Source organism: Rhinopithecus roxellana, chromosome 11, assembly GCF_007565055.1.
Source record: "Rhinopithecus roxellana isolate Shanxi Qingling chromosome 11, ASM756505v1, whole genome shotgun sequence".
Classification (NCBI taxonomy): Eukaryota; Metazoa; Chordata; class Mammalia; order Primates; family Cercopithecidae; genus Rhinopithecus; species Rhinopithecus roxellana.
Window position 1 is genome coordinate 21,119,481 of NC_044559.1, and position 18,671 is coordinate 21,138,151.

General features: G+C 46.0%; 1 protein-coding gene across 1 annotated transcript in view; it reads right to left on the reverse strand.

Annotated features, from left to right (window-relative positions):
- Positions 1 to 13,194: 13,194 nt before the first annotated feature.
- Positions 13,195 to 18,671, reverse strand: part of GSTO2 (glutathione S-transferase omega 2) — a 30,554-nt gene continuing 25,077 nt past the window's right edge. The window contains exons 6-7 of the mRNA XM_010356220.2: positions 14,949 to 15,055; positions 13,195 to 13,485 (exon numbers count right to left, since the gene is read on the reverse strand). Coding sequence (XP_010354522.2) covers positions 13,329 to 13,485; positions 14,949 to 15,055 — 264 coding nt within the window. The 3' untranslated portion in view covers positions 13,195 to 13,328. The remainder of the gene's footprint in view (positions 13,486 to 14,948; positions 15,056 to 18,671) is intronic.

An 18,671-nucleotide genomic window follows, 5' to 3' on the forward strand; every position in this document is an offset into this window, starting at 1 on the left:
CCCCCTTCATCCTGATCCCATTTTGCTTTGAAGAGACCCCAATAACCAAAAAACAGCCTCCAAAAGCCAAAACTGTGCCTCGATCTCCCACAGCTTCTCCTTTGCTTCCAGGAGAAAGTTCACTGGAAAAGAAAAACAAAACCTTCTGGCTTCTTGTTTATACGGAGACAACAGAACTCGGTGGGGAAATGGGAATCTTTTCTGCACCAAAGCTGCTTCTAAAGCAGAAAGCAGTGGCGCTCTTGGTGTTTCATGCTGCCTTATTTATATTAAAGGAAGAATTAAATCTTGCAAGTAGTAGAAATGGTCACAGTGTTTGTTTTTAACTTCAGGAAATCTGTGAGGCTCCCAGGGCACAGTTGGGGACAGGGGGGTGGATTTCCTACTGACAAAGCAGAAGCTTTCACTCCCTTTTTATTCTTAAACTTTCAGGAAACTTTAAAAAATAACAAAACAGAACATTTCTACCCTGTCTTTGAGGCAACTTGTGTGCTGCCTGCAGAGTTCCAGAAAGGGCCTACGAAAGCTGGCTGTAGGGTGGATTCCAGCCTGAGACCTTACTTCACAGAGCTGATGTGAGCTGAGAAATACAGGAGCTGGAACTAACAGGAAGCTTTTGGGTTTTAAAGAAAGAGATTGTATTTTAAATAGAGGATTTTGAGTCCTCTTGGACACTTTGGCCTTTCCACTAAGGACAACCCTGCCCTCTTTCTCCAGAGTCTCTTTCCCAAGGATGCTTGACTTTCCCCAGCATCTACTCACTTGCTTTGCTAAATAACAAGGGTGAAATGAATAGGGCTGGCCCCTAGGCCAAGAGGCTGGTTATGTTGGGGAAGGGCCTTATGTCCTCAAAAGCGCCAGCCCCTCTGCATGCCTGGCTGAAGCACAGCCCCCGTTGAGAACCTGGGGTGGTGCTCTGGTGCATCATCAAGGGTGTCATCCGAATCAGCTGCAGAACCTGGTCCGTTGCCTAGACCCCACCTCGAACCTACATGGTGCTCAGAATCCAGTCTGGAGTGGTCAGGCGAGGCTCGATTTTTAAAGATTTCCCCCAAGTGACTGACGGTACCCCTAGCCGAGGAAGGCTTCTCACTTTCTTAATGGAAAGCTAAAGAAAACCCAAGTGGACTACTTTCCCTACAGATCTATTGGAAGATAGATAGACCTGGGAAAAGCCAGTGAGCCTGCTTGGAATCTGTGGTCTAAGTGGCATCAGCTATACCACCAACTTCTCATGAGGGCACCCATATTCACATTAGTGCCATAAGCATCAGAGAGAGGGCAGGAAGGCATAAGATGGTGAGCCCTTCTCCCAAGCAGGTCATGAGTAGTCCAAAAGCATTTGTCAGGAGCCTAACATGCATGAGACATTGTAGAAAATGGGAAGATGAATAGGACCAAGCCTGCTCCCTAGGAGAGACAGCAGAAGGTGGCCTTCTAAGTACTGACCTACTCCAAGTGTGACCCTGCACTACACATATGGGTATCACCTGGGTGCAGCTTCCTGGGCCGTGTCACAGACTCCAGCGGGATCCTGAGAAGTTAGATAGAAGAATCTGCACTTCACCAAGTTCCCCACGTGATTCTGGATGTCCAAGAACCACTGGTAACTGGGGTGATTAGGGAAGGCCTCATGATGGGGCGCTGCCAGATAGAGCCTCTGAAAAATGACCAGGACTGTGGCCAAGAAAGGCATTCCGGCCAGAACCATGGAGTGAGGGTGGGAAGTACCTACTGTATGGCAGGCACCGTTCCGCACACACGTTTGTTAATGCACACAGTTCCATGTCAGTCCTATGGTGCGGGTGCTATTCTTATCCTCCCTACCGTATGGCAGGCACTGTTCCGCACACACGTTTGTTAATGCACACAGTTCCATGTCAGACCTATGGTGCGGGTGCTATTCTTATCCTCCCTACCGTATGGCGGGCACTGTTCCGCACACACGTTTGTTAATGCACACAGTTCCATGTCAGTCCTATGGTGCGGGTGCTATTCTTATCCTCCCTACTTTCCAGATAAGGAAACAGGCACTGAAGGGGCAAGTGACTTACCTACTGTCAGAGTGGTAAGTAGCACAGCCCAGATTCCAACCCAGGCAGTCCTGGTGTATATGTTGGCATATACTCAGAAGTCGTGGCAAATGAGGTTGAAAAGGTAAGAGTGGGACTGAGCCGTGGAAAGCCTTGAATGCTAATACAAGGTAAATTTGGACCTTACAACAAGCAGAGATGGGCCATTGGTGGGTTTTGAGTGAGACAATAACTTGATTCACCCCCAAACTATGGAGTCCTTATCTATGTGATCAGTGTCATCCATGTACCGTGCTGTAGGGTACATGGCTTGCCAGAGCAGGGTTGGTGGCAGCTGGCAGTGGTCGGTGAATGTCCAGGAAGTCCTAACTCAAGCCACCCCAAGGCTGTGATTCAGAACATTTTCGTGGTCCGTCTCGTCTCCACCTCATGGGACAAAGCTGGAAGGTTGTTTGGTTTGGCCAGCGACTGAAAACAGAGGGAGCCAAGAGTCACAGAGTGAAGGGCAATGTGTGCCTTCAACTGGGCCCTCCCTCTCCACCCCACTCCGCCTTGCCGCACCCCTGCCCCTGGGAGGGGCATCTTTTAGAGTTAACTTTTCTCATTGCCATCCAAAAATAGCTTGCTTAAACAACTAGTTTGTTGTGTAAAAAATAAACATAAAAGCAATAATACAGTCATAATTTTAAAATTCAAGTACTAACAGGAAAATTAAGTAACAGACTAACGGTCCCACTTCTGACTTCTTAGTCCACTCCCCAGAGATATGGGGTTTTTTGTGTATCCTTCCAAAATGTTTCTGTGTATGCGTCACGTGTATTTATATATGTATGCATCCTTTTAGTCCTTTTTTACATAAATGGCATCATACCGACTAATTCTTCTTGGTTATCTTTTTGAACATTTGGCTCTACCTTATTCTTTAAAATAGCTGCTTACTGGCCGGGTGCAGTAGCTCATGCCTGTAATCCCAGCACTCTGGGAGACCAAGGCAGGAAAATCGCTTGAGCCCAGGAGTTTGAGACCAGCCTGGGCAACATGGCAAACCTTGTCTCTACAAAAAATATATAAATTAGCCAGACATGGTGGCGTGTACCTGTAGTCCCAGCTACTCAGGAGGCTGGGGCCGGAGGATCGCTTGTGCCTAGGAGGCAGAGGCTGCAGTGAGCCGTGATCTCTCCACTCCAGCCTGGGTGACAGAGTAAGACCGTGTCTTTAAAATATATACATATGTGTGTGTATATATATGTATATATATACACACACATATATATGTGTCCTTACATATATGTGTCCATAAATATATATGTGTATGTGTGTGTGTGTGTGTAGCTGCTTACTCTCTCACTGTCTGTATGCACATACCGTAATTTACCCAACTTTCCCTACTGAGGAACACTTAAGTTGTCTCCACTTTTTGCTGTTATAAACAACACTCTAGTGAACGTCTCTGTGCACAAATCCTGTTTTGAAATGATCCTTCCTCTCCCAGTAATCTCCATATTCTGTACTTCCTGTGTATGGATTCACCACCAAGCATCTTCTTATAAAAACCATTGCCTGGGATTTATTCAATCATCATGAATCAACAGTGGAGAAAAGGCGTTTGACCAAGTACTGAGCAACAGCATGTGCTCTGCCTGGGGCCGGCTCTATGTGGGGAACAAGATTATAAGATGGGGGCTCTGTCTCCAAGGAACTGGGTCTAATAGGAAGACTACCAATGGCTGCAAAGTAAGTCAGAGATCAATGAAGTGTGGTAAGTAATTGAAAGTGAAATTGTGTGACTCTGAAGCCCACATGAGCGGAATGTGAAAACAGATCAGCTTTGAGTTTCAGCTGTAACCTCTTTAGCTCCCTTACAAATAGGAAAATGTGAAGAGCCTCCCCAGAGAAAATAAAATCCACATAATTGTTCTGTCTCTCAAATGCTTCTACTTACTCCATTCATCCTAGCCCGGGTCTGGTTTACTTCCTCCTGCACAATGTGAGGCCCTACTTTACAAGTGAAAATGGCATTTTCCACCCTTTGATGTTTCTCTACAGCCCCACAAAGAAACTAGAAAATAAAACTCAACAACAAATTATCTCTCAGAAAGAGGGAACCACATAAACCTCAGAGATGTTCAAAGACATTTCTTCTTGATGGGAAAAGGTGGGCCTTAAAAGTGTGAAGTGAGAGTTGTAGCACAGGGGTGGGTTAGGGAGTTCAGAAAATTTTGTCCCATCTGTTTCTTTCAAACCCACAGGTCAGTGGTATTTTAGGTTTCTTTTGGAGCAACTTTATTTAAAGTAGAAATAGCAAAGACCCACACCCTGTTTCTTCCCATTAGCTGCCATTGGCTGTCTTCCCAACTGGCCAGAGATGACGCCCACAGCCCCCACAGCCTTGCTGCCATGAAGAAGGCCTTCTTCCTGAAGAAAGGACTGGGCTATGTTAGACCAAAGGTCTCCTGGGACGATGGCCTTGCATCTCTTTCAAAAGGCATGGCTAGCGCTGAATCAGCCCCCCAGGGGTCTGGAAGCTGTAGGTCAGCCCCCAGTTCTCCCAGCCAAGGACAGTGAGTCAGCCCATACATACCCCATGTACTCCCACCCCAGGAATCAAAGCCAAGCGAGGCTAGAGCAGGTGCTGCATGTAGAGCCAGATTCAGGGCCAGGGAGAAGGTCAGTGGTGTTCAGCCCCCAGGTATCCACAGCTTTGACTGGTGCAGTTTCTAAGAAGCCCTCTCCATAGAGACAAAATGCCACAAAGAGGAAACAAATCTATGGAGAGGGCTTCTGGCCAGGCAGGGAAGCTGCACAAGCTCCACGCATCCAGAACAACACAAGAGGCCACACTAAGCTGCAAGGTTGCTCAGCCTGAACGTTTAAATCCAGAGAGAAACAAGAGCAGGCCCCTGCCCTCTCTCCATATACCCTCTCAATATGGAGGCCTATGTAAGGTCCTGCCCACAAGGTACCAGCCTTCATGACGAAGCTGGCGCCATTGAGAAGGTTAAGTGAAAGGGCATGTGTGATGCAGTTAGCTTCGGGCCTGACAAACTCAACAACAAAAACTGCGGAGATTCTTCCCCTTGCTCTGAGGAGGGCTCCTTACAGCCCAACTCCTACTGCCTGGTTCCCCCAGCAGTATAAGCTGTCCCTCTGCATGGGAATGACTCCTCCCACATGGGGGTCTGTCTTCCCTGGGGATTCCCTCACACACCTCCCTTAGGGCCAGACGCTGGCCAGGTGCTCAGAAAATGTTTGTGCACCTCACTGGAGGGGTCTGGGACATGTCTCCTGTTTAGGGGAACAGAGTCTCTTGCCTCTGCCCTTCTGACCCCTCTGTTCTCGTCCCTCTGCAGGACAGCCAGAGCCTGGACCTGCAGTTGCCATAGCAACAACGGAGCCAGAGAGAGTACCAGGCAGGGCATCCCTGCGGCTCCAGAGAAGCAGCTACCTCTTCTAGACAGCAAAATGGGGAAACAGCTATGATAGTGGTCTTGTGATGAGCTCCTGGAAGTGGCCTGGGTTTCTACATCATCCATCCATCCATCCATCCATCCATCCATCCTTCCATTTGCTCAGTCATTCATCACTACTATACACAAGGCACTATGCCAAACACCAGGAAAACAAAGTCAAGTGGGAAACTATTCCCGCCTTGAGAGAGCTCCCAGTCCAGGAGGGAAAGCAGAAGAGGAAGGCAGCAAGGGCAGGAGGCGAGGTAGTGCTGGCAGTGGGGAGGCCAAGCAGGGCAGAGGTTAAGAGCACAGGCTCCAGAGTCAGCTTCCCACAAGCAAACCTCAGCTGTGCTCATCACTAGCTATGCAACACCTGGGCAGGCGACTCCACCTCTAAATCTCAGTTTACTGATCTGTAAAATGGGAGTAATTGGTACTTACCTCATAAGGTTTGGAGGTATTAGTAGTATATGTAAAGTACCTAGCATATAGTAAGTGCTCAGTAAACAGAAGGTTTACTATTGTTCTGAATCTACCCTACATTCCCTCCTCCAAAACCTAAGGCTGAAGTCCGAGTTTCCGGTTAGGGCTTCCTGCAGTTTCCTCAGCTAACTCTTCCCTGGCTTCCAGGTTAAGCAGCCCCTGCTGCCATTGTACCTGGGATGTCTGTGTGTCCCCCCCTCTCCACCTCCCTGCTGCTATCAGATCACCTGGGACAGTATCTCAGATAAAGTCCCCAAAGAGAGTCTTTCTGTTTAACAAATAAATGCCCAACAACCATTAAGTGAAATACGTAAAATACTTCCCGCCCTTATCTTTTATACGGCTCCTCATTATTCATCCTGATACCCTCCTCTTATGGCAGAAAGGCGCAAAAACATGTAAACACACGCACACACACACACACACACACACACGCACCCTTTGAGAGATTTTCTTCACCTGTGAGCATAACCTGAAGACTATGCCCAGATTTAGCAACGGCTGTTCCTGCTAACAGTCATCCTCCCACTTCCTTCTCCCAGTCTTGTGACGCTGGAACAGAAGCTGCCCCTACTCAGGGTTCTCTGGGGGGTAGCAGCATCACTAAGCAACCTCTACCTCCATTGCTTTGTCCATCTCAGCCGCAGGACAGGACTGGAAATGGCTCTTCATATTGGCTCCTATGGCGGGGAGCTGACTGTTGCTGCTCAACTGCTCCCTCTGGAGGGGGCTGTTTGCTAATGACAAAGTAGGCTGGAGACCCTTGCTGTCTGCAAGGGGATTCGTGGGCATTGCCGTGATCCTTGGGAGGAAATGGGGCGGCAGAGTATTACACAGTTCTTGTCCTTGGAGCACGTGTGTAACCATCCTGTCTGTGCGCAGCATGGTACGGGGGCGCTTTGGCGTTCCATTCAGCATCCGAGCTGCTTGGTAACTGGGCAGGCCTGCAAGCATTTCAAATCCCTCACATTTTAACCCTCGGAAACAGATAACCTGCTCCAAGAGGAGACAAAGATTCTCTGCTTAACCAAACTTTAGTCAGGCTCCTGAACCTCCTCCTAGGTCCATCTGTGTATGTCCTTGTAAAATTATTTTACCAAAGAACCCTGCTAAGTTAGTGTGGCAAAAGAACTTCCTCACCTCAATATCAGATCATCCTTGATATCTGATCAAGTCCCTTGTCCTCTGCCATCCCACAGGTGATGTCTGATCATCCTGGCCTGTCTTCAGCAAGAATCCTGTTAGGTCAGTTTAGCCAGAATCCTCCTTATCCCTGATGTTTCCTCCGAGTAATTTTCAATCCACTGACCTCTGCTCTACTCCTGGGCTATACATTTACCCACTTGTTCATCCTGTACTCAGAGTTGAGCCCAATCTCCCTCTCCCACTGCAAAAGTCTCATTGCAGTGGTCCTTGTACCTATCGCAATGGTTAGGAGTAATTCTTCCTTCACATGCTTTAAACAAGTGTCAGTGAATGATTTTTTTCTTTAACAGAGAGTAGTGAGATTCTGAGTATTCTTCAGAAACATGGGAGAGAATATTTATCTTACATCATTAACAACATTGCAAGATTTCAGAATGTGCAGTATTAAACTTGGCCTTGGGGTGTGAGGGAGGAGGAGGGGGAGGGATAAAATCACAGCTTTCAAGGGATCACAGGTTGAGATTAAACCTGCACACAGGAAACAGTCAGAAAACAACTCCAAACCATGAATCAAGCCATATGCAATGTAGAGCATCTCGTTCCACACAGTGATGGGGGGATGAGCATAGGGTTCAAGTCTGATCATTGACAGAAGCCTCATCATAATAAGGTTGCCTGCCATTCACTGAGTTTCACCCAGCTTATACTAAGTCCTTGCATAGATGACCCCATCATTAATTAACAGCCCTGTGAAATAGGTACTAAGCAGTCCCATTTTACAGATAAGAAACTGAGTCTGATAGAGGTGAAGCAACTTACTCAAGAAACTTAAGTTGCAAAGCCGGAATTTGAACCCAACGCTGACCTTGAAGCCCTGTTTGTAACCCCTATAGCACACCACTTCTCTTTACATAAAGAAGAATTTTGATCTGAACTTTGCAAGAGAAAAGACTGGTTGGGAAAAAAAAACAGAGGGCTGCTCTGAGGAAGAATATTATGTAAAGGAAATAGCATTTTCAAAGGCTCGAGGGCTCTAACAAGTCAGATGAGAGCAAACTGTTTGGAAAGATCAAACATTCAGCCTTCCAGGCACTCAAAGATGATGATAAATGGGAAATGGGTCTCCCAAGTGGGCACAGTGTTTAGTGTGTGTGTATGGCGGGGGGTGGCAACTGGAGATTACTCAATGAGAACTGCATTGGGCTGGATATTTGGTTATTTGTGAAGACTTCAGACAACAAACTAAGCTAGGCTGATATAAACCACAGGGGAGTCAAGCTTGGTTCTCAACTCAGAGTAACCCAGTCCCCCCTCCATCAAGGCCAATGACTCTGACAAAGGAAACATGGGTAAGGAAACCTGAAGGTAAGAAACCAAGAAAAATAACACCTGCCCCCACCACCAAAGCTCCAAGGAACAATGTGGGAACCACATGCAGACAGTCTTTGCAGCACTGGACGGAATGCTTAGCTTGTACTTTATGATTTAGATTAAATCTACTTTAATACTCAGAGTCATTCTGTCCTCCTAGGCCTCTGAGTCTGTGATGGGAGGGGCTGCCACAAAGGTCTCTGAAATGCCTTCAAGGCCTTTTCCCCATTTTCTTGGCTATTAGCACTTGGTTTCTTTTTACTTATGCAAATTTCTGCAGCCTGCTTGAATTCCTCCCCTGAAAATGGGCTCTTCTTTTCTACCACATAGGGGGCTGCAAATTCTCCAAACATTTATGTTCTGCTTCCCCTGTAAATGTAAGTTCCAACTTAATGTCTTTTCTTTGCTCACACATATGAGCATAGGTTGTTGGAAGCAGCCACGGCACATCTTGAATGCTTTGCTGCTTAGAAATTTTTTCTGCCAGATACCCTAAAATCATTACTCTCAAGCTCAAAGTTCCACAGGTCCCCAGGCCAGGGGCACAATGCAGCCAAGTTCTTTGCTAAAGTATAACAAAAGTGACCCTTGCTCCAGTTCTCAATAAGTTCCTCATTTCCATCACCTCCTCAGCCTGGCCTTCACTGTCCATATCACTACTGGCATTTTGGTCATAACTATACAACCAGACTCTAGGAAATTCTAAACTTTCCCTCATCTTCCTGTCTTCTTTGGAGCCCTCCACACTCTTCCAACCTCTGCCCATTACCCAGTTCCAAAGTCACTTCCACATCTTCAGGCATCTTTATAGCAATGCCCCACTCCTCAGTACCAATTTTCTGTATTAGTCTGTTCTCACACTGCTAAAAAGAAACACCTGAAACTAGGTAATTGATAAAGAAAACAGGTTTACAAAAACTGCGTGTTCTCACTTATAAGTGGGAGCTAAATGATGAGAACATATGGACATACGGAGAGTAACAACACACACTGAGGCCTCTTGGAGGGTGCAGGGTGGGAGGAGGGAGAGGATCAGGAAAAATAACTAATGGATACTAGACTTAATATCTGGGTGATGAAATAATCTGTATAACAAACCCCATGACACATGTTTACCTATGTAACAAACTTACACATCCTGCACATGTACCCCTGAACTTAAAGTTTTTTTAAAAAGAGGTTCAATTGGCTCATGGTTCTGCAGGCTGTAAGAGAAGTATAGTAGCTTCTGCTTCTGGAGAGCCCTCAGGAAGCTTCCACTCATGGCAAAAGGCAAAGGGGGAGCTAGGTATCTCCCATGGTGGGAGCAGGAGCAAGAGGGGTCAGGGAGATGCTGCACACTTAAACAACCAGATCTCATGAGAACTTACTATCGTGAGAACAGCACTAAGAGAATGGTGCTAAACCATTCATGAAAAATTCGCCCCCATGATCCAATCACCTCCCACCAGCACTGGGGATCAATTTCAACAAGATATTTGGTGGGGTCACAGATCCAAACCATATCACAGAATTTTAGATCTAAAAGAAATTTCAAGTACCATTTAGTCTCCAGCACCAGCACCACGACCACAGCCAGCTGTCCCAGCCACACAAGCCCCGCCCCACCATGCTTCCTTCTCCCCCTAGCCATGTTAGATTGTAACTGGACTCAGTCCAGGATAGGCTGTAGTTCAGAACCTCCAAGGAGGGGAACTCCACACAACCTCCATTCTGATGTTAACATCATCTATGACAATGACTTCTTTTAAATGCTGTGGTTTAAATTTTTTTTTCTTTTTCCAATCTGCAAAAGATAGAGAATGGCTCTGATATGGTTTGGCTGTGCTCCACCCAAAACCTCATCTTGAATTTTAATCTGAATTACAATCCCCACATGTTGGAGGAGGGACCTCAAGGGAGGTGATTAGATTGTGGGGGTGTTTTCCTTATGCTGTTCTCACGATAGTGAGTGAGTTCTTACAAGATCTAATGGTTTTATAAGGAGTTTTTCCCTCCTTGGCTCTGTACTTCTCTCTTCTGCCACCTTGTGCAGAAGGACATGTTTGCTTCCCCTTCCACCATGATTGAAAGTTTCCTGAGGCCTCCCCAGTCATGCAGAATTGCGAGTCAATTAAACCTCTTTCCTTTATAAATTACCCAGTCTTGGGCAGTTCTATATAGCAGCATGAGAATGGCCTCATACAGATTCTTACCTTTAAATCCTTAAGCATAGTGCTTTTTATAAGATAGACACCCACCAGGCATGGTGACTCAGACCTATAATCCCAGCACTTTGGGAGGCCAAGATGGAAGGATCACTTGAAGCCAGGAGTTTGAGCCCAGCCTGGTCAACATAGCGAGACCCCATCTCTATTATTTAAAAGAAAAGGAAAAAAAAAAAAAAAAGGTAGACACCAATTACTAAAAGTGGTTATCTCTGGGACATAAGATAATGGAAGATTTTCTATTCTTTTACATTACTGCATTTTTAATCCATATGTATTATCTTTCCACATGTATTATTTATTTAAGAAGCATATTTTAAAAGTTCTTCATGGAGCATTATTTAGTTACCTCCTTCCCTCTTTCCTCCAGGCCACATCCTTCTAGTTTTATTCAAAGATTGACAACTCAGTTTTCTCTGTGGGTCAGATGAGTGACAAAGAAGTGAGATGGAGGAAGTGTAAGGACGTGCAGGTGACCAGGACCCTGGTAAACCGCAGGGAGCATGCCTGGCCAAGAGGCACACAAATCCCAAACTGGGCTATAGGCCACTAGGCTGTAAACCTCCCCCATGAGTGCTTTTCTCCATTCTATAATTTCTGGTCCTTCAAGCTTTCTAAATTAGTGTATGGAGCCCCAAAAGAGAACACCTTCATTTTGGTGAGCCAGAGTCATGCCATTTCCTGTTGCATCAGTAGTAACTTTGGTCTTACGCCAAGCACTCACTAGCATGCAGCATTTGTACCGGCAAAAGGCTGATCAATCTCCTAAGTCCTACGAGAGGCCACAGGAGAAGATTCCCCTCTTTTTGAGCAAAGATCCCAGGGAAACGGTGATTCACAGACCTCACTCAGCATTAACTCGGGTGCCATGGCAACAGGGCTCCACATCCGGAGCAGATGGTGCAGCAGACTGCCCCTGTCACGCGGTGCCTCTTCTGGAAGTTCTGGCCATCTCACCAAGCAGGCTTGCTTCTGTCCAGCTGGCACAGAGTAACACCTGGTAACTATTTACATGGGTCAAAATACACCCGGAGCCAGCAGATGGCAGAGCCAGGCTGAGACGTGGGGAGAGAGGAGGGCTGGTTTGGGCTGTCTCAGAGGCAGAGGCGGCAGACAGCTCCTTTGGGGGGCACAGACAAGGCAAAACATCGCTCCTGTTGCTGCCTGGTGTCTCCGCACAGCTAGGAGGATGGGAAAGCATCCAGCGTGAGCAAAGCTGAAATGATCACAGGCTGATCCTCAGACACTGAGATGAAACGGCACTGGACACACTTGGTCCCCCTCCCACAGTGCAGGCAGTAGATGCTCCCAGCCCAAGGGACCTGTTGGCACCAGCCATCCTCAGCTCTTTGCTGTCTTCAGTGGGGTGGTACTGCCTCGCGAAGCTGGCAGATGGGCCCCATCACAGACAAGCATACCCACACCAGACAAGCAGCTCCAAAGCACGAGGTTCAAAACCTCAACCAAGGTAAGTGAAGAGATGGGGGCTCCCAGGGACAGATCCAGTGTCTTTTTCAACTTTATCCCCAGTGTACCCCTGGGCTTGGTACACAACAGGTAACCAGAGGCATTTGTTGAGAGTAATTGGAAGAGAGTGTGACACAAATCCAACAGAATGACCTTTGCTTGTGGCTGGGTTTGGGGCGTGTGTATTTTTTTAAGGCAGGATGCCGGCTATAGAACATTTTGTGAGACGTCCTGAGCCCTGACAGCACCAGTGAAATTCTGACGTAGTTAGTCCTGGGTGATAAATCGGTGTTTCATTTCCTGCTTTGGAATTCTTTCCAGTCACAAGACCCTCAGTGTCTCCAGGCCCATGGCCAAAGTTTGGAGAATTACACTCATGCTCGCCCACGTGGACAGCGGCATTCATTTGCCAAATGGAAGGTATTTGGGCTTGGAGTGTTTTCTTCTTCCTTCTCCCTCTTCTTAAGTTTCCACCAGGGAGGTCTTTGGAGGGTGCCAATCTGTAGTGACAAGCATCAATCATAGGTTGACCCTGAACCTCAGCAGCAGCATCTGCACCAATAATCTGGAGATCAAACTAGGCTGAAGGCCAAGGAGTTAGGAGGCACACAGGCTCCCAAAATGTGCTCTGACATTAACACCAGGAACTTGCTAGAAAACAGTTAGAAGCTACAGACTAGGCAGGGCAGGTGGCTCATGCCTGTAATCTCAACACTTTGGAGACCAGGTTGGGTGGATGACCCGGAGTGACCAGGAGTTGGAGACCAGCCTGAGCAACATAGTGAGACCCTGTCTCAACAACATTTTTTTAAAAACATTAGCTGGGCATGGTGACGCGTACCTGTAGTCCTAGCTTCTCAGGAGGCTGAGGTGGGAGAATCAACTGAGCCCAGGAGTTCGAGGCTGCAGTGAACTGTGACTGCCCCACTGCACTCCAGCCTAGGTAACAAAGCAAGATCTTGTCTCAAAAAAAAAGAAGAAAGAAGCAGCAGCAGCAGCTATGGGTTAGAGGAGTCAGATAAATGATTATCGGAAGAATACATTTCCTGTTTGCATTTTATTGGGAACTTCAAAGAAAAGAAAGTGAGACAGATTGATTCCCAAGACAATCCGTGATGTAAACTCTCAACAAGCTGGGGAATTCTGCACAGTGAAGGGGTGGATGATGAGGCTCAGTACAGCCCAAAGTCAAAGGCATTAGGGTTGTTCTGAAAATAGAGATTCAAGAAGCCCTGGAAAATGCTCTTATCCATGAGAAGAGCACAGACTGTGGGGTCCCACTTCATGGCTGATATCCAGAGCCGCAGGGCTGGCGTGTGGCTCACACAGCTGCAAGACAGGAAAAAAGCGTCAGCACAGTACAGGGGGAGGCATCAGGAAAGGGGATGCACATTGCTTTTTAGATTTGCAAGATATGAAAAATGGGTTTATTTGGAGAATTATCTCAGTTATCTTACTATCAAGTGAGAATGATAACTTACTGGAGGAAAATCTTATTTTTGGAAAAGTCGAATGTGTAGAAGTTGTTGTTGCTTCTAACAATACAGTGAAATACTTTGGACTGATGGCTCTGGGAAAATAACATGTCTGTGCTTCATTGGGTTTTTTTGTTTTTATTGTTTTTTAATATATATATATTTTTAAACCTTGAGAAACTTACATGTGCTTCACTGTTTGCCAACAAAAAGACAACCCTCTGAAACAAACATTATTGGGTCATTCTCAGATTTTACTTTAGAGGATAGAAAAAAATAAAGACAAATAATTTCCAAAACATGTTTAAAATGAATAAGACAATAATGAAACCTTGAAATCATGGAGTTGACAGGGCTCTTTCAAAGATCCACCAGGACATTTAGTTCTGGGGTTTATAAAGTGACAAGCTGAAGATAATACGAGTGGGTTGTGGGAAATCCAGTACTAGAAGTGAGGTTTCCTAACCTGTGATTCCATGCTCTGTCTTCAGAGGATACCGCCTTTTGCAAATTTTATGTTTGAGACTGAGTTTTAAATATCCTGTTATGTCGTATCTAATCTCCTTCAAAGAGAGCTGAAGTCGGAAGTGCAGGAGACAGTGCCTGGGTGGGCTCCAGCCCACGGGTTATGAAGGTGCAAACACAGTTCTGCTTCAGCAGGGCTGGATTTCCAAGTGCCAGAAATGTCCAGCACCCACCATGAGAGTGGTTTGGATTAGGGTGGGCGTCCACGCACGTCCAACTTCTCTGAGCTTTGAAGTAACAGAGCACTGTTCTGCCCAGGAGCCTACACAGCTATTTCTTCTCCTTTAACGTCCCTGCACTTCCATACTTCCACAGTGCTCACTGCCGTTTTGTTTGTATGTTCCAACACCAAGCATATATTACTATACAGATCTTTTTTATAAGATTATTACTATCTGGGGGAAGATTCCTCCAGGCAATGAGATGTGACTAAGGTATATGGTGTCCACTGGGGACCCGGCAGGACCAGGTGGAAGCACTGGGCACTGTGACTGTGACTCTCCACCAGCTCTCAGACCGGCCTGTGGGGGTGCTGGTGAAGACAGCAGGTTCTGAAGTCTGTGGGAGGCTCCTGGACTAGGGGTCTTATCTGCAGAAATGCGGGCAAAGTGTGAGTCTGAGTTAGCAGTGGAAAAGCACATGCGTTTTTAACAAGGAAGCACACACTGGGGTTTAGAAACCTGATTCGCTTCACAGACATTCTGAAACATGTCTACAGGGGGCACGTAGACCATCTTAAGCAGTGTTACTCAGTGTGACTCCGGGAATTTACCACAAGGTCAAATGTCTTACTCCGCTATCCCATACACATCCAGCCGCTCAAACCAGGGCCAGAGGAGGTAATCAATCATGGATGTACAGGTTCCACCAAAGAAGGTGGTGTTCTGATACTCAAGAATCTAAAAATGGAAACAAAACAAAAGCAAATAAGTTTATATATCTCCTGACATGTTTATAGACACTAAATGCAAATCTCAAATTAATTCCCAGAGAGGGAGAACTGAGGCCTCTATCCTTCTCCCTCTGGTTAGCAGAATGCTTCTTCCCTTTCTCTGAGGTTTCCTCTCCCTCTTTTAGGGTCACACTCCTGGCCACCTCTGTCCCTTCCTTCCTTTCAACACTAGAGTGACAGTGAGGCTCATCTGATTGAAGAAACTGGAAGAACAACCCCCACAGAGTAGCCCAGCCCCTTCCTCTTAGCCTGGAGCAGCTCCTCCATGTGCTAAGCCTTCCAAGGATAAGCTGAGCCCTGGACAGAGGAGGATCCACCTCAGGCCAGCACTGCCCATTACTTGAGGACAAGGGGAGCCTCAGCATGATGTTGAAGTCTATCATTAGGAATCCCACTCAGGATCTCCCATTCTCCAAGACCTGCTTTATCAATAAGAAAGGGGATTCTGCCGGGCCTGGTGGCTCATGCCTGTATTCCCAGCACTTTGGGAGGCCAAGGCGGGTGGATTACCTGAGGTGGGGAGTTTGAGACCAGCCTGACCAACAGGGAGAAACCCCGTCTCTATTAAAAATACAAAATTAGCTGGGCATGGTGTCACATGCCTGTAACCCCAGCTACTCGCGAGGCCAAGGCAGGAGAATTGCTTGAACCCTCAAGGCGGAGGTTGCGGTGAACCAAGATCGCGCCATTGCCCTCCAGCCTGGGCAACAAGAGCAAAAAGAAAAAAGAAAAAAGAAAAAAAGAAAAGAAGAAAGGGGATGCTGTAATCTCCATGCCCTATTATTTTATCTTCTCAATTAATTCAAAACTAAGGCAGGAAAGAGCATCCTGTTTAATAGGCCCTCACAAATTCTAACCTTGTGTTCTTCTTCTTCTTCTTTTTTTTTTTTTTTGAGATAGGGTCTTGCTCTGTCACCTAGGCTGGAGTCCAGTAGATCAATCACAGCTCACTTCAGCCTCAACCTCCCGGGCTCAAGCAATCCTCCCACCTCAGCCTCCCAGGTAGCTGGGATTACAAGTGCAGGCCATCATACCTGGATGATTTTTATATTTTTTTTGTAGAGATGGGGTCTTGGGGTCTTGCCATGTTGTGCAGGGGTCTCAAACTCCTGAGCTCAAGGGATCCTTCTGTCTTGGCCTCCCAAAGTGCTGGAAATACAGGTGTGAGCCACCGCACCCGGCCCCCAACACTGTGTTTCTATCACACTTTTTTTCATTTGAGCTTTTCAAACTTCACATTTGTTGGCCACTCAACACTATTACTTAACGCATTAAAATAAAATTTCTCATTCCCAAATGAGAGTAAACCCAGGTAGAGGGACTGTAAAGAAAACAAACTCACAACAGACAGGTAGCCAAAGACGGCCCCAAAAAAGTACCTGCAAGTTTAAAAAAGCAAAAGTGTTTAGCAGAGGTGACTGTTGGTACAGCTCTTCCCAAAGAGAAAAGCATGGCATGAATTACCTGGTTAAATCAAGCAAGCTACTCATTTTGACCTATATACCTCATAATCAACTCGATATTTCCCTAGAGCCATAGATCTTGATTGCTGGGCCCAGGTGAGTTGTGGAAATAAGCTATACTCTTGCTTTCATCTGGAAATATCAGGGTTCTGGTGAGGGACAGAGGGCAAAAGGACCAGAATCAAGCTGTGGATTAGGGTCCCGGGGCAGGGATAGCACAGTCCCCCGCCCAGCAAATGCACAACACGTTTCCCTCACATTTTCCAAATGTGTCTTGAAACCACCCACATCAAAACTACTGGCATTTCGTTATACAGCTGCAGATTATTGAGCCCCATCCCAGACAGGTATTTCCCCACCAATTTCAAACAGGGCAAGTCTAAAATCCCAACAGAAAAGCTATCTTTCCCTAAACTAGCACAAAGTGCTCGCTCCTTTACAGACGGAGGAGAACATCCTGGACAAGCCTCCTTGGAGGTTTGCTGAAGTCTTCAGGACTCTCGATAGGAGAGTTCCCTTCTGTGCAAACCTGGAACCTTCCAGACATGTAAAATTACTTTTTCCCCTTAAGAATCTGAGAAAATTGGGACTGGAAGGGCCCCTGAAACTCATCTAAGTGTGACCTCCTCATTTCGCCATTTATTTCTACCATGATCATTACACAAAGGATTAGAAGTGTAGTGTAAAAATGTGCACTACATACTAAATATGAAAAATAATAAAATGCTATAATTGGGGAAAATGAAAGCTGGAACAGAAGGTAAAAAACCAGGAAGGAAAACAGTATCAAGATATCATGTCCTGGGTCCTGCAGAGTTCCTTCAATAAAGCCTTGAATTCGACTCTTGAGTTTCCTGGCAGCCAAAGGGGAGAGGAAAACGTGCCAGTGATGTGATTCTTGTCTCCCACGGGGAAGCACAGGGGAGCCTTGCTATGCAGAAGAGGAAACCCAGTCCCAAGGAGGTTAAGGGGCTCTCTGGATCACACCAGAACTAACACGCAAATCATGTTTTCCTAATTCCCAGACTAGCGTCAACCCTATGTCATTCAATTTCAAATATGTATTTTTAGACTCTAATGAAAAGCTTTCTCAAATTGCTTGAGCCAAGGAGTTTGAGACCAGCCTGAGAAACATGGTGAAACTCCGTCTCTACAAACAATACGAAAATTAGCTGGACATGGTGGTGACACCTGTAGTCCTAGCTACTAAGGAGGCTGAGGTGGGAAGATCGCTTGAGGCTGGGAGGTCAAGGCTGCAGTGAGCACGCCACTGCACTCCAGAGCAAGACCTTGCCTACAAAAAAAAAAAAAAAAAAAAAAAAAAAAAAAAAAAAAAAAACTGGCCAGGTGCAGTGACTCACGGCTGTAATCACAGCAATTTGGGAGGCCAAAGCAGGCAGATCACTTGAGTCCAGGAGTTTGAGACCAGCCTGGGCAACAGGGCGAGACTCCATCTTAAAATAAATAAATAAACAAAACAAAATAAAAATAAAAAAGCTTCCTTGTCTCTTGTGAATTCTTTTCTGTAAGAATGAAGAAGAATACCATGACTTGATATCTTGATACTGTTTTCCTTCCTGGTTTTTGACCTTCTGTTCCAGCTTTAAATGTAAGTAACAGAAAAAAACTTGGAACCAGCAAACTCTGAAAGCTCCTCCTACTCTGCAGCCAAGGATTGGCTCGGCTCTGAGCTTCTCTGTGAGAAGAATTTCCTTCTTAGTCTCACTCTTTCATGCTCTCTGAATCAGAAGCTCAAGCCAAAGCAACTGACAGAGGGATGAGACATTCCAACACAGTCATGATGAAAGAGCTTATCAGAATTCTCTCCTTCCTGGTTTATTCCACTGATAAGCGGATCAGGCAACTTTACTAAAATAGTTATTTCTTGTACTCAATTTAAAGCAAGTCCCTTCCATTTACTCCTCTGAAAAAATGTTAGGATAGAGGCAGAGGCAAAATAAACTGACAGTCTTAACTTCCAATGTCTTGTCTTTCTTAAGTGTTTTATCATCAGAAATAGAATGAGAAATGGGTGTTAGATCTAGATCCACTTAGCAGTAGTTATGTTAATATCCAATCTGTCCTTTTAAAGAATTCTAT